The sequence below is a fragment of the Xenopus tropicalis genome, chromosome 7 (genome assembly GCF_000004195.4).
Source record: "Xenopus tropicalis strain Nigerian chromosome 7, UCB_Xtro_10.0, whole genome shotgun sequence".
NCBI classification, from domain to species: domain Eukaryota; kingdom Metazoa; phylum Chordata; class Amphibia; order Anura; family Pipidae; genus Xenopus; species Xenopus tropicalis.
The window spans coordinates 50,610,398-50,625,051 of record NC_030683.2 but is presented as its reverse complement, the minus strand read 5'-3'; the positions used below and the strand labels follow the sequence as shown (position 1 = coordinate 50,625,051).

Here is a 14,654-nt window from a genome sequence, read left to right as displayed (position 1 = left end):
AACATAAATTTGACTTAGCATTAGCAATGTAGCCTTTCTAATCAGGGAAAATCTAATTTATCATATTGGATTCTTCAAGATCTGCTTGAAGGTGACAGTCCTTTTCTCCTCAAATGCTGTAATACTTATACTGCCCTGGAAAATATTATTGCTACTTTTTTTTGTCCACTGGCAGATGTCGCTAAATATTAAATTGTTCAAATATTGCATAGTTTTAATTTAATAACTGTTATTACATTGCTCTATGCAGCTCCCTTTTACAAAAAATGCCCACTTGCTTTTTGGTTATAACTTTAGATGGGTACTTAGCACACCAAACTATCTGTGTCTGGTTCTCTTACACCTTTCTTTAATTGTATTTATTACATTTTTACTTAGTTAAGTAACAATTATATAACTATAGCCTCATAAATGTAAACTCAAACAGCTAATGCTGTAGTCAGCTTAAAGTTTTTGGCTGTGTGTGCAAAAGTTAACTTTTGTATGCACTTTTAAATAACCCATGGGTAATGGATAATTTCAGATCATCATTTACCAGTTTAAAAAGAGTCACTGGAAGTGCAGAATACAAATATTAATTAACCTTTAATCTGGTTGCAAGCTGACAAGAACAACAGGATGTGAAATGTAGCACCAAAGTCTCCAATCTTGTAGTAGTAATAACACAGAAAATAATATAATATCTCTCTATAATAAATAAGATATATATTGATTAGCCAGAGCCTTTTAATGTTCTTCTTGGCAAATAGAAAAGAAAAAGTAGGGGCTAGTGAGTTTTTTGTAATGTACAGGTTCGGGACCTGGGGTTTTCTGGAGTAGGGGTCTTTCTATAATTGGAATGTCCATAGTCTACTTATAAATCATTTAAAAATTAAATAAACCCAATATGGTTGTTTTGCCTCCAAAAGGGTTAGTGATATCTTTTTTTTTTTTTAAATGCTTTTATTTTCCTTTTTTCAAACAAAGAAAATGAGGTGTAAGAAGAAGGGGAGAGTTTTCATATTTTGCTCACATTAAAGTTAGTGAGACATAGGTAGGGTTAGTGATATCTTAGCTGGAATCAATGTACTATTTTATTATTACAGGGATTTTTTTAAAATATTAATTATTTGATGAAAATTGAGTCTATGGAAGATGACCTTCCCATAATTTGGAGCTTTTTGGGTAAGGGGTATCCAGATAATGGATTCCTTAACTGCATAACCATAAATAAAGTGTGCATTTCTCAGATGTTATGGAAATATTAGCTCTTACTCCATATACTACAGACATTTTAATCTCCTTCATTACTCTCCATATATATCATTATTTATATATTTCCGAAACCAAAGAAACTAGGTGGAAATCAGAAGCCAATCTGGTTACCTGGTACCCACCTTTGGAATAATCCTGAGCCGATGCACTTAAAATTACTAGTGGGACAAGCATGGGAATTTGTTAGAAGAACTGGGAAGTATAAAACCATTTGAGTAATCTGTATTATATCCAACAGAGATCTGAATTTCCATATGTACAACTTAAGCATGCCTTACTATAAAAACCACTTGCACTAGTGAGCCAACAATATGTCTTACTGTATCCAAAAGGAAAATAACATTTTTGTATGTCACTATTCTAGAGGGAAATAAAAAAAAGAGTAATGCAAATAAAATGTTTATATTATCCCCTTAATAGCCAACAGCAGGTAATAAATACAGACATGTAAAGTTTCTTCAAAGACTACATTATACCCAAGAAAGATTGACCTGGATTTTTTTCAGGCCACGCAGGTGTTTCTGAGAGCAAACGTACAGTGGCTTGCAAAAGTATTCGGCCCCCTTGAACTTTTCCACATTTTGTCACATTACAGCCACAAACATGAATCAGTTTTATTGGAATTCCACGTGAAAGACCAATACAAAGTGGTGTACACGTGAGAAGTGGAACAAAAATCATACATGATTCCAAACATTTTTTACAAAAAAATAACTGCAAAGTGGGGTGTGCGTAATTATTCAGCCCCCTGAGTCAATACTTTGTAGAACCACCTTTTGCTGCCAGTCTTTTAGGGTATGTCTCTACCAGCTTTGCACATCTAGAGACTGAAATCCTTGCCCATTCTTTTTTGCAAAACAGCTCCAGCTCAGTCAGATTAGATGGACAGCGTTTGTGAACAGCAGTTTTCAGATCTTGCCACAGATTCTCGATTGGATTTAGATCTGGACTTTGTTTGGGCCATTCTAACTCATGGATATGTTTTGTTTTAAACCATTCCATTGTTGCCCTGGCTTTATGTTTAGGGTCGTTGTCCTGCTGGAAGGTGAACCTCCGCCCCAGTCTCAAGTCTTTTGCAGACTCCAAGAGGTTTTCTTCCAAGATTGCCCTGTATTTGGCTCCATCCATCTTCCCATCAACTCTCACCAGCTTCCCTGTCCCTGCTGAAGAGAAGCACCCCCAGAGCATGATGCTGCCACCACCATATTTGACAGTGGGGATGGTGTGTTCAGAGTGATGTGCAGTGTTAGTTTTCCGCCACACATAGCGTTTTGCATTTTGGCCAAAAAGTTCCATTTTGGTCTCATCTGACCAGAGCACCTTCTTCCACATGTTTGCTGTGTCCCCCACATGGCTTGTGGCAAACTGCAAATGGGACTTCTTATGGTTTTCTGTTAACAATGGCTTTCTTCTTGCCACTCTTCCATAAAGGCCAACTTTGTGCAGTGCACGACTAATAGTTGTCCTATGGACAGATTCCCCCACCTGAGCTGTAGATCTCTGCAGCTCGTCCAGAGTCACCATGGGCCTCTTGGCTGCATTTCTGATCAGCGCTCTCCTTGTTCGGCCTGTGAGTTTAGGTGGACGGCCTTGTCTTGGTAGGTTTACAGTTGTGCCATACTCCTTCCATTTCTGAATGATCGCTTGAACAGTGCTCCGTGGGATGTTCAAGGCTTTGGAAATCTTTTTGTAGCCTAAGCCTGCTTTAAATTTCTCAATAACTTTATCCCTGACCTGTCTGGTGTGTTCTTTGGACTTCATGGTGTTGTTGCTCCCAATATTCTCTTAGACAACCTCTGAGGCCGTCACAGAGCAGCTGTATTTGTACTGACATTAGATTACACACAGGTGCACTCTATTTAGTCATTAGCACTCATCAGGCAATGTCTATGGGCAACTGACTGCACTCAGACCAAAGGGGGCTGAATAATTACGTACACCCCACTTTGCAGTTATTTATTTGTAAAAAAATGTTTGGAATCATGTATGATTTTCGTTCCACTTCTCACGTGTACACCACTTTGTATTGGTCTTTCACGTGGAATTCCAATAAAATTGATTCATGTTTGTGGCTGTAATTTTTTTTTTGAAGTGCTGGGAATCAAATATTCTTAAGGGTGTCATTTATGTTTGCTAATGGAACACTTGGCCATCCAAATATCCATAACCATGAATCCTGTCTGCTGGGTTTCCTCATAATCAAGCTATTCCAATCATAACAGTTTACTGACCTGTGTAAACAACCCCCTACCACAACATCAAATCTACTTTCTCCACTTCTCCCACATTTCATTAAATGTTACCAAGATATTTAATATTGAAAATGTATTAAAAAGAACATTATAAAAAAGTGTCACCAAAAGAAAAGTAGCAATATGTTTTTATTGTTATTTATTTATTTTTTTTACAAAGCTTACAAGCACTGCAGCACTACATGTAGTATTGTATAAAGTTAATTCAGTCTACCACCTACGTGATGGAAGGGAATAATTAACAGGATCAAAAAGAAGACCCCAAGCTTTTGGGTTTACTTATTAACAACTGATATTACTGGACATTCTCACCTAAACCAGAGCTGAAATGACCATTGACCTCATAAAAAGTTTAGATAAATGGTACTTATTGCTCTATTAACAATACATAGACACACAAGGATTATAAGAGCTGTTTATTTTTAATACACAAATTACACAAATACACAAATTCTTATTTGTTTCTGTGGAAATGTGTCATTGTGTAAAATGAGCATTTATTACATGTGGCATTGTTGTTTTCCTCTGGATATTATTCAGGCAATTCAAATTTACAATATTGACTCCATTTATTACTTTCAAAATAAATTTATTAGTTTAACATCATTTTAAGCACAAAGTCATGCAGTTAAATAAGAACACAGTTACTGTGTGTTAATAATATAATTTGATCATGAATGATTGGGTTGGATATGTATATATTTAGTATATTCTCTTTTAACATTGAACATATGTTTGATTAGATTAGAATTCACAAACTGTAAGACGATTTTGGTTGCAAGCTTTGTCGTTCCACTGACCATCTGTGAACATTTCCACACATTTTTCTTTTCCTTTTCCATTGGGTTCATTTTTTCTCCAATTAGAATAGCTAAGAGGAGTTCCATCAAGGTAAAGGTATATGCTGGGAATAACCCCCTCTGTGACACCCAGGTATGCATATTTATTTTGTTCTTTTAAAATACTTAACAGAGCACTATTCTCTGCTTCATTCATAGGAGTAGCAATTCTTCCACCTGCCTTTTTACAGGTCAGTTTAGAGGCCTCAAAATCTGCTTGTTCCCCATTGGTGGCAAAAATTTTTCCTCCTACTTGGTGAAATTTTCCTTCGAAATTGAGAGCTAAAATAAAAAGAAAGTACATTTTGTGTTTAAAATACTAACATTCAGCATAAATAATTAATGAAGGGTGGTTATCTATTAAGGTTTTTCCCTGGGGGAATGCCCACAATCAATACCATAACCATACAAGTGTGTATGCCTTTCATTCTGTCCATATTTGGTTTCAGGAATTTAAGATTTATTACATTTGCTCTGTATTTATTTGTTTATTAAATTACTGGCCCTGACAATCTAGAGGAATTGTAAGAGAGAAAGCTTGCGACCACTATAGTGTTATTTTGCAAATGAGTTAGATACTTTTTTCTTTAATTATTCATTAAGTTCATAATGGAAATATAAATATTGGGTCAAACAGTTCCAATGTTGCAGATGCAAAAAAAAAATATTTTTTTAAGACTACAAGACTTCTACCCCTTACTTACTAAAACAGGCACTAAAGTGCACAAACAAAATTGACTAAAGCAATCAATATATAATCAGCGGCATAACTACTCTGGGCCTCTTTGAAGATTTTTGTTTGCAGGGGGGGCCTGGTGTAGAATAGCAAACTAGTGAAACGTCCCCCCACCCCTGCCCACTTGCACATAAATCCTTGCTCCCCACCCACTCTCTTACCTTGGAGGCAGCGTGGAGCAGGGATTTATATGTAAAATGGAGGAAGCGGGTCTGCTTCCTCTATTATTATGCCACTGTATATAATAGTGACTTTTATGGATTACAGCAGGGGACCCCAACCTTTCTTACTCGTGAGCCACAGTCAGATGTATAAAGACTTGGAGAGCAACACAAGCATCATAAAAGTTCATGGAGGTGCCAAATAAGAGCTAAGATTGGCTATTAGGCAGCCTCTATGCACACTATCAGCTTACAGGGGCTTTATTTGGTAGTTTTTATTCAACCAATAACTACCTGGTTTGGGGGCACTGAGAGCAACATCCAAGTGGTTGGTGAGTAACATGTTGCTTACGAGCCACTGGTTGGGGATCACTAAATTACAGCAATGGTGCACCATAATACGTATAGTGCAGCAGCAAATTAACGTACACATTAGAATATACACCTTATCTAAATCATTAGTTGTGATCCTAATTACCTGCTTCCAGTTTTGCAATCCTCTGATTTATAGTTAGAAGTGGAACTTGCAGTGCACGATCAATTGTCTCAGGAATACCTTAAAAACAGCAATATGTATTTATCTGTTTATATAGTGAATATTACTTTAAGCGAAAGTAGTCTTTGTATGCCAAATGGCCTACAGCAAACAAACTTAATTCGGTAAAGGGTGCAAATAAAACTGTGTCCTTATAATTTACTGTCTATTTAAAATAAAAAATACTCTTTGTTTAAGAGAAATACTAATAATGCATTTACGTGGTATATATTCAGTGAATGTTCCTTCCTTTTGTATGTGCATTTCTATAGTATATCTATGATAAATCTTGCTCCCCCATAACTGTCACTACATGCATCTGTGCTGAGTGAAAAAAAAGCACATAGCAAACCCAAGAAAGTCTTACATTTCATTTTTCAAGAACACTTAAATGATTAAAGAAGAACTAAAGCTTAACTAAAAAAGTTGGGCAGAAATGTTAAATCACAGCCCTTTAGCCCTTTATGTTTGTGAATCTATATATGCCCATAGCAGCTCCCTATCTTTTTTTCTGCTGATTCACAGCACATGCTGTGTGTTGCATTCAATCACTGAGCTTAGGGACCTACACACATTATACTGTATATAAAGAATATAAATGTAACAATATTAGGCTGATTAGTAAATAATAAAGATTATTAGTGAAACCAGGTCAATTAGCATTAGAATCTAATAATGCTTATATTACAGGCAAACCTAATTTTCTTCTTGATAATTTACTACAACCCCTAAGCTTCATAACAGCAGCTCAGAGCACACTTGTTTTAAAAGTACTTCTAGCAAAATCCAGTATGGTGACCCCTTGTGACAACTTTGAAAGCCTAAATCATTACTACTATAAAGATGCTAAACCTTTACTGCTGGTGTAATAAGAATGTTCTCCTTTAATTGCTCTTGGACATAACTGTGTAAGGCTTTCTAGGATGTTATTTGTTTTCATATATATTTTGGTGCCTGGTGTGTTTTTTTATGCGTGCCTACCCTGTCTTTGGTTTATATACAGTTTCGCCCCCCCTTACTGGTAAACTGAACCACACTTTTTTGCTTTTCTTTAACTTCACATAGGTATGAAAATATAGAACAGTCTCTGACTCTTTTCTTGAGGACAGTGCATCTCCCACCACATTGGCGGACAATGATGAAACTAAAAACTGCTAAACCCTATATCATACAGTTAAAAGAAGATTTGCTTATATGTCTTAACCTTTCTTTGCCATGGAATTGACAAAATTCACCAACAAGCTCCTTTTGGAGCTGGGAAAACATATGTGGGAAACTACCAAAGGAACTATCTAGTATAAATAAATCTAAAGCAACTGGACTTGTTAAGTAATCATTGAAGATGTTTCTTTGCGCAGCTTCTTCAGTTCAACTGACTTGGCAAAGGAACATGATGTACATGATGTACAAATTCATCTATACCCCTGAACAATTGAGGACTCTATAAATATATATTGCATAAAACAGCTCATATGTGAAACCCTGCTCATATGTAAAACAGTGAGAGCGCGAGAGAGAGAGAGAGCGAGAGGGAACAGAAAGGAAAGAAAGATAAGCTTTTAGGAAAAAATATTGAGTGGAAGGCAAATGAACACAAGAAGAAGAAAAATTAGTAAGAGAAGAGAGATAAAAAATGGAAATAAATCAAGAGATGAGCAAGAGGAGAGATCATACAAGGAAGTGAAAAAATGAGTTGTCACAAAAGGAAAGTGAAGGGGAATATGTGTAACGTGCCATAGTAAGTACTCCACCTATAGTACTTTTTAGCATTATGAGTAGAATGTGGTTTGAAGGTTTTTGGTGTGGAGATAGAAGAATCAAACAAGAGACTGAAAGATGACAATTATGATTTTGTAATTCAAGGCAATTCTGATACCTCGACAACTATTGTGTATAAGATTTGGTGTTGGGCTTTGTACTTTCTATAGGTTACCTGCAGTTCTGTATGGATTAGTTACATATTGGATTAGTTACATGTCAACACTGTTGCTCTTGTTTGAAAATGTATAATTAGAAAAAGGCAATCTACACAAGAACTGCAGTGTAGATTGTAAGTATAAGACATCATTCTCTATAAAGTTATAATTATGAAGTTGATTTGGAAAGAATAATGTAGTCCATTACATATTCTTATACAGAAGCAATATTATACGCTTGTTATTCTCTTTCCTGATTTTTTTCAGTTTTTGCCCATACAACCACACTTTATCCACACAAATGAAAAAATGATGCTACACAAAACCTTAAAATGAAGCCAAATAAATGTACCAGTCCAGTTTTACCTTTAGCCATACCTGGTAAGCCAGAGAGACAGTTGCCTGACAGCTGTGCCATAGATGTCCCAACACAAATTGCTGCCAAAAGCAGGAAAGGTTGCTGCAGAGATTTCATCTTAGCAAATATCTAGAAACATAACACAAAGAACAAAAATAATTATCAAACTTTATAGATATTACTTTAAAAAGCAACATAAATAACACAGAATTATAATTAAGAAAGACTATGCTGATATAATACATACTCTTGAATCAGCAGATGAGAATAAGTTAGTTTTGTGGGATCTGTCTTTTATAGTCATTTAGGGTAGAGGCAATGCACAAGTGGAAATCCGATTCTACTTAGGGTTAGAGGTCTCTGTTGCTGTACACTTGTTATAAGTGGCTTTTAAAGTTTTAACATTCTATGATGCAGACCCTTTAAACTAAAAGATGTGTGTACATTTTTGGCTAATGGATTAGCACTCTCCTAATATTACGTTGTACATAAATGAGCTAGCAAAAACACTTTGAGACCTTTCTTAAAAACCTTTATACTAACAAAACTGAATTAATATTTGATAATAAATATGATGCAAATGCAAAGAGTGTTGAAACCATTTACCATTGCCCTGGCCATAACTTCAAAGGGTGCTAAGGGGGGGCAGAGGGCAGCACTGTCAGGTACAGTGGAACCCTGGTCTTAAAGGGCTGCCATAGACACACATTAAGGGTGTTTCATGTGCAAAAACACTTTTTATCTGTTGTACAAATGTAAGGAATGGCTACTAAGATGGTAAAGCTTATTTATAATAACTACTAAATAAATACAAGCTTCTAGTTAGCTTCTAGTTAGTCTAAAGAATCAATATGGGCCTTTTTTGGTTTGGACACGTTTGGGCAATTCATGATATATTTGAATAGTAACAATTTAAACTTGAAGTTCACATCTGGGTACCTTGATATTTGCTTGGGAGGTAATTAGGGGAGAATTAGTACAACTCTTTTTAGAGTCAGAATATACAACTAATACAATATTGCAGGCCTTATCTTTTCATCCCCCACATATTATATGCAATATACCTGCAGGACAATTCTGTAGACTTAGATGTAGCTATTTGCGTTTTGATATGTTCATCCAGAACTCCTGCACTCTTTAAGAGCTCTTGAATATCTTGATAAAAACATATTCATGTTTCAGTTCTCTCAGATAAAAATGATTACAGTGGATATAAAAAGTCTACATGATAAAATGTCAGGTTCCTGTGCTGTACAAAAATGAGACAAAGATAAATCATTTCAGAACTTTTTCCACCTTTAATGTGACCTATAAACTGTACCACTCAATTGAAAAACAAACTGAATTTTTTTAGGTGGAGGGAAGAAAACAAAAAAACCCAAAATAATATGATTGCATAAATGTGCACACCCTCTTCTAACTGGGGATGTAGCTGTGTTCAGAATTAAGCAATCACATTCAAAATCATGTTAAATAGGAGTCAGCATACACCTGCCATCATTTAAAGTGCCTCCGATTAACCCCAAATAAAGTTCGGCTGCTCTAGTTGGTCTTTCCTGACATTTTTTTAGTCGCATCCCACAGCCAAAGCCATGGTCCCCAGAGAGCTTCCAAAGGGAGGGATCTCATTGTTAAAAGATATCAGTCAGGAGAAGGGTACAAAAGAATTTCCAAGGCATTAGATATACCATGGAACACAGTGAAGACAGTCATCATCAAGTGGAACAGTGACATTACCAAGAACTGGACATCCTTCCAAAATTGATGAAAAGACAAGAAGAAAACTGGCCAGGGAGGCTACCAAGAGGCTTCAGTTTGTTTTTCAATTGAGTGGTACAGTTTATAGGTCATATTAAAGGGCATATTTACTAATTCATGAACGTCCAAAAAGCATTCGAATGTGTTTTATTTGTAATGATTGGTATTTTGCGACTTTTTCGTAAATTGTCGCAACTTTTTCGTAGCGTTACGACTTTTTTGTAGCCGTCGCGCAGAGTACGAAAGTTTCTGATTCATTCAAGCTTCAGTATCGGGACTTTCCTTGGGCCAGGTTGGAGCTGCAGAGTGCCATTGAGTCCTATGGGAGGCTTCCAAAATCATGCAAAGTCTGAAAGGTTTTACAGTATAAGGATTTTGGATAATAACTAATAACTCCAATGCAAAAACTAATGTAACCAGGCATTAATGGTTCTGTTCTGGTAATGACCTTCGGGGACCCAATGACACGTATGCGTACGGGAGGGCAACCCCCCTCTTCCCCCTCATGGTATGTGGCTTGGCCTGGGATTGGTCAGTTTAAGGGATGCAGGGGGAGTGGAGAGAGTCACACTGAGGAAGTTGCTTAACTCGGCAGGAGGGATAGTAGCAGTTTAGGTTTCTGTTTTGGGACAAAGGGGGGGGGGCGGATCTATGAAATTTGAAGTCATTTGAGCAGCACCCTGAGGTTGTTTGGCAAAAGCTAGCTAAGGGTTTCAGCCCATTCCGATGCCCACCGCTGAGCAACTTGCCGTTGAGGGGTGGTCCCAAAGAAAGAGCCGGGGAAGTTTAGGCTGATCCATCACTTGTCTTACCCCAAGGGGGAGTCAGTTAATGGTGACATGGTCAAGGAATTGTGCTCTGTGTCATACACTTTATTTGACCAGGCAGTAGCGATGGTCAGAAAAGCAGGGGAAGTTAGTTAGCAGCAGCAGGAATGCACCGGGGGGGCCTCGGGGCAGCAGATGTGTGTGATGACATCTGAGGTAAGGATCAGGCTTCAGAGGTCAAAAACAGATATGTTAGGAAGGGGGTTGATGTAGTCCTCTACAGGTTAGATGGAGGAGTCGTTGCTCATTCACAAAGATGGGAGCCCACTGACGCATTGGTTCTGCATAGGGGCAGTGACCAAAGCAGCGCGGTTAGGGCTGGGAGAAAGCATTGTGATGAGAACTGGCAGGTGGGAGTCAAAGAGGTTCCAGAGCTAGGTGCGGCTGGATTTGGTCTTAGGAGGGATTCATTTGAGAGTAATGTGCTATACCATATTATTATTATATTGGAAGTTTTATCCTGGACACAGTTACACTTGGGTGTTGGTTGTTTATTGTTTGTGGTTATGGGTGTCTTATGACTTGCTTTCTTTCTGAAATATCAGCATGGGTGCTTGGTCACTCCTACATCTATTGGGCACAACGGTAAGCTGCAGTTAAGAAACCTATTTTGCAGCTGGGCTTGCCAGAAGGTCAGGTAAAATTGCACTTGTTTGGTGTACGAGGCACGAGGTGGCATGGAGTTTGGTACACACTGCTTCAGAAGGTCTGGTCTGGAAGACGACCAGACATTTTGGTGATATACGCGGGGGGAAATGATATGGGGTTAGTAGCTCAGAGGGAGCTGGTGCAGACAATGAAACAGGTTTTAAATAGAATCCGGCGCATGTTCCCTGATTTAAGGGTCATTTGGTCGGAGATAGTGCTGTGGCTGGTCTGGAGGTATGCGAGGGATGGGGCTAAAATGAAAGATGCCTCTTAATAAAAAGTACTATGGATAGTTTACTAACAAACTAGAAATCCCACCAATATGAATTCAGAATTTGATGTGACCTGTTTTTACTAGATGCTGCCTATATGATGTTAATTTTGTAGTTTTTATTAAATCCCCCCCTCCTCCATTTCCTTATAATGTATTGTTTGTTCTCACTGTGACGTGTTATTCAGCCTATGATGCCATGTAGCCATGAAATGCATTAAGCCTTCCTGTGGACAGGTTATTTAAATACTTTTTTTTCCTTTTATGTAGGAGTTTTTTTTTTAAAGTGCAGGTCCAGTATTGTTTCTATGGTATTCCACTGCCTTTAGCTGAAGGTTGGCTTGGCACCCAAACCCACCTTTTATACATGCAAACTCTACTGATTTATAGATTTGGGGTTCCTATTTTGTATGCACATAAAATCGAATTGGGTTATTTTGCATTTAACAGGAATTTATGCTAGCTTTGTTACCTTCCAAGGTCTGATTCTACTAGATAAGAGGACATTTGTACTGTTTTGTATGTATCAGCAAAATGACTGTAAAGTGTATTTATTAAAATAGTGTTCCTACTATTTGAACACAAGATGGCAGTGTGTTATTTAGTGTGTACAAAATCCAAGATGTTACTGTGTGCAAGAACCCTCATCTTCTTTATGTATACTGTGCCGCCTGTATTTGACAGTGCAAGTTTTATGAGGGGCAGGCTGGGGGAGGCAATGAATGCAATTTTGCTCTTGCACTTGCAGCAGTGTATACAACTGGGAATGGATCATATCTACAAAAAGAAAAGGAAATAAGATAACTGCAAATGATTGGCATTCACTTTCTCCATGCCAAGAGCACAAAACAAATTTTCTGTTTATTTATGGAAATTACTATGAATTGCCATAAGTATCACAGAGCATTAAATTCATATGGGGGTTATAAGAACTTTACACCATTGGGCTGAAACTGTGACATCCAATGCAAAAGCTAGAGAGAAGGAATACAGCTTGATACCAGAATACCAGATCAACAAAAAGAGGGGAGAAGCACAAAAGGCAAAGCATATGTGGCTGGACCATAAGATTTGATTTTCAACAAATATCACATTCCTGTGTTTTTCAAACCAATCAAAACCCTGAGACAGAAGTTAGTACATCCAAAAGACCCAAAATTGAGACAGAAGTTGGTACACCCAAAAGACCCAACACCAAAGCACAAACAAAAGTAATTTTATCTATGCTCTTCAGTGTAGTGAAGAGTGCTCAGATTTATACATTGGGGGAACAAAACAACCATTCAGTAAGTGAATGAACTGACATAGGAGGGCTAACTTAGCAGTCTATCTATATCTCAAGGATAAGGGACACTTTGAGGACAGTAAAGTGCATATTATGGACTAAGAATACAGATGCTTTAAATGAGGTGTGAAGGAGGCCATATATGCCAAACTGAAAAAAGCATGAGGAGGGGCCCTGAGACACTGTTTGTAAGCAACATACAATGCCACTCTGACATTCCTCTTACCCCGGCTGTTTCACAACAATTTACACTTCCAGTCATGTTCATTGATGGATTAACACCTGCCTTAATTGGGAAACATGGTACCACTGTGACTGGATCACACTTTTACACATCTGTGAGTTTCAGCCAACTAAATAAGTTCAATGGAACCATTGTGATTGAATGTCTCTGTATGTTAGCAAACTGTACTCATCTCTGGTGACATTTTTCCACAGCTGGAGAAAACACCATGAGAGACATAAGCCTAAATATTAAGCTAAACACATGTATTTGCCTTTTAACTCATTATAATTAGGATACATAGAAAAAATGATTATATTCTTCTTACATTAGTATTTTTAAAGGGTTCATGGCAGCTGGTTGAGCATGTTTTACAAAGTTCCATAAATATAATACTTCTAATCTGTCTGCACACTTAACCATGTATGTGGGATGTACTAAAATCAAGGCATATACTGTAAATGCAGAGCAAAACTGAGCCTAGCCACTTGCTCAGAACAGTCCTTCATTAAAAGGTATACGGCCTCCTCAGAGGCTTTTATTCCCACTGCTGCTATAGCACCACCTTACCCTACTATAGCTGCTCTGCCAAATCTACAGTCCCTTCCCAGAGACTATCCACACTGCTACTATAGGCACCATCTCCATAATATACCTGCTATCCCACAGCCCCTTCACAGAGGCCAACATCTCTTTTGCTACTATAGGGATTTTTATTAAAATTAAACAATACAGGAAAACAAATATCAAAAATCCAAAATTAAACAAAACATGAATTAATGTTTTGCTTTTGCTACTATAGGTACCATCTCACTGCTACTAGACCTGCTATCCACAGCCACAGTCCATTCCCACATGCTATTATCCTTAAGCTGTATTAAAAGGGGTATAGATTCACGGGAGGAGGGGGTTATTCTTCCCCTTTACAGAGCACTGGTAAGGCCCCATCTAGAATATGCTGTTCAGTTTTGGTCTCCAGTGCTCAAACGGGACATTATTGAGCTAGAGAGGGTCCAGAGAAGGGCAACTAAGCTGGTAAAGGGTATGGAAAGTCTCGGTTATGAAGAAAGACTGGCCAAGTTGGGTCTGTTTACACTGGAGAAGAGGCGCTTAAGAGGTGACATGATAACTATGTATAAATATATAAGGGGATCATATAATAACCTCTCTAATGTTTTATTTACCAGTAGGTCCTTCCAACGGACACGAGGGCACCCACTCCGTTTAGAAGAAGGGAGGTTCCATTTAAATATTCGGAAAGGATTTTTTACAGTGAGAGCTGTGAAGTTGTGGAATTCCCTCCCCGAATCAGTCGTACTGGCTGATACATTATATAGCTTTAAGAAGGGGCTGGATGGATTCTTAGCAAGTGAGGGAATACACGGTTATGGGAGATAGCTCTTAGTACAAGTTGATACAGGGACTGGTCCGATTGCCATCTTGGAGTCAGGAAGGAATTTTTTCCCCTCTGAGGCAAATTAGAGAGGCTTCAGATGGGGTTTTTTGCCTTCCTCTGGATCAACTTGTAGTTAGGCAGGTTAGGTATAGGCATTATGGTTGAACTTGATGGACGTATGTCTTTTTTCAACCC

General features: G+C 37.8%; 1 protein-coding gene across 1 annotated transcript in view; it reads right to left on the bottom strand.

Moving 5' to 3' along the window:
• Window positions 1-3,907: 3,907 nt before the first annotated feature.
• sftpa1 (surfactant protein A1) overlaps window positions 3,908-14,654 on the bottom strand; it is a 29,347-nt gene continuing 18,600 nt past the window's right edge. The window contains exons 8-10 of the mRNA XM_012966870.2: window positions 8,060-8,180; window positions 5,721-5,798; window positions 3,908-4,627 (exon numbers count right to left, since the gene is read on the bottom strand). Of these exons, the coding sequence (XP_012822324.2) occupies window positions 4,251-4,627; window positions 5,721-5,798; window positions 8,060-8,180 (576 nt within the window). The 3' untranslated portion in view covers window positions 3,908-4,250. The remainder of the gene's footprint in view (window positions 4,628-5,720; window positions 5,799-8,059; window positions 8,181-14,654) is intronic.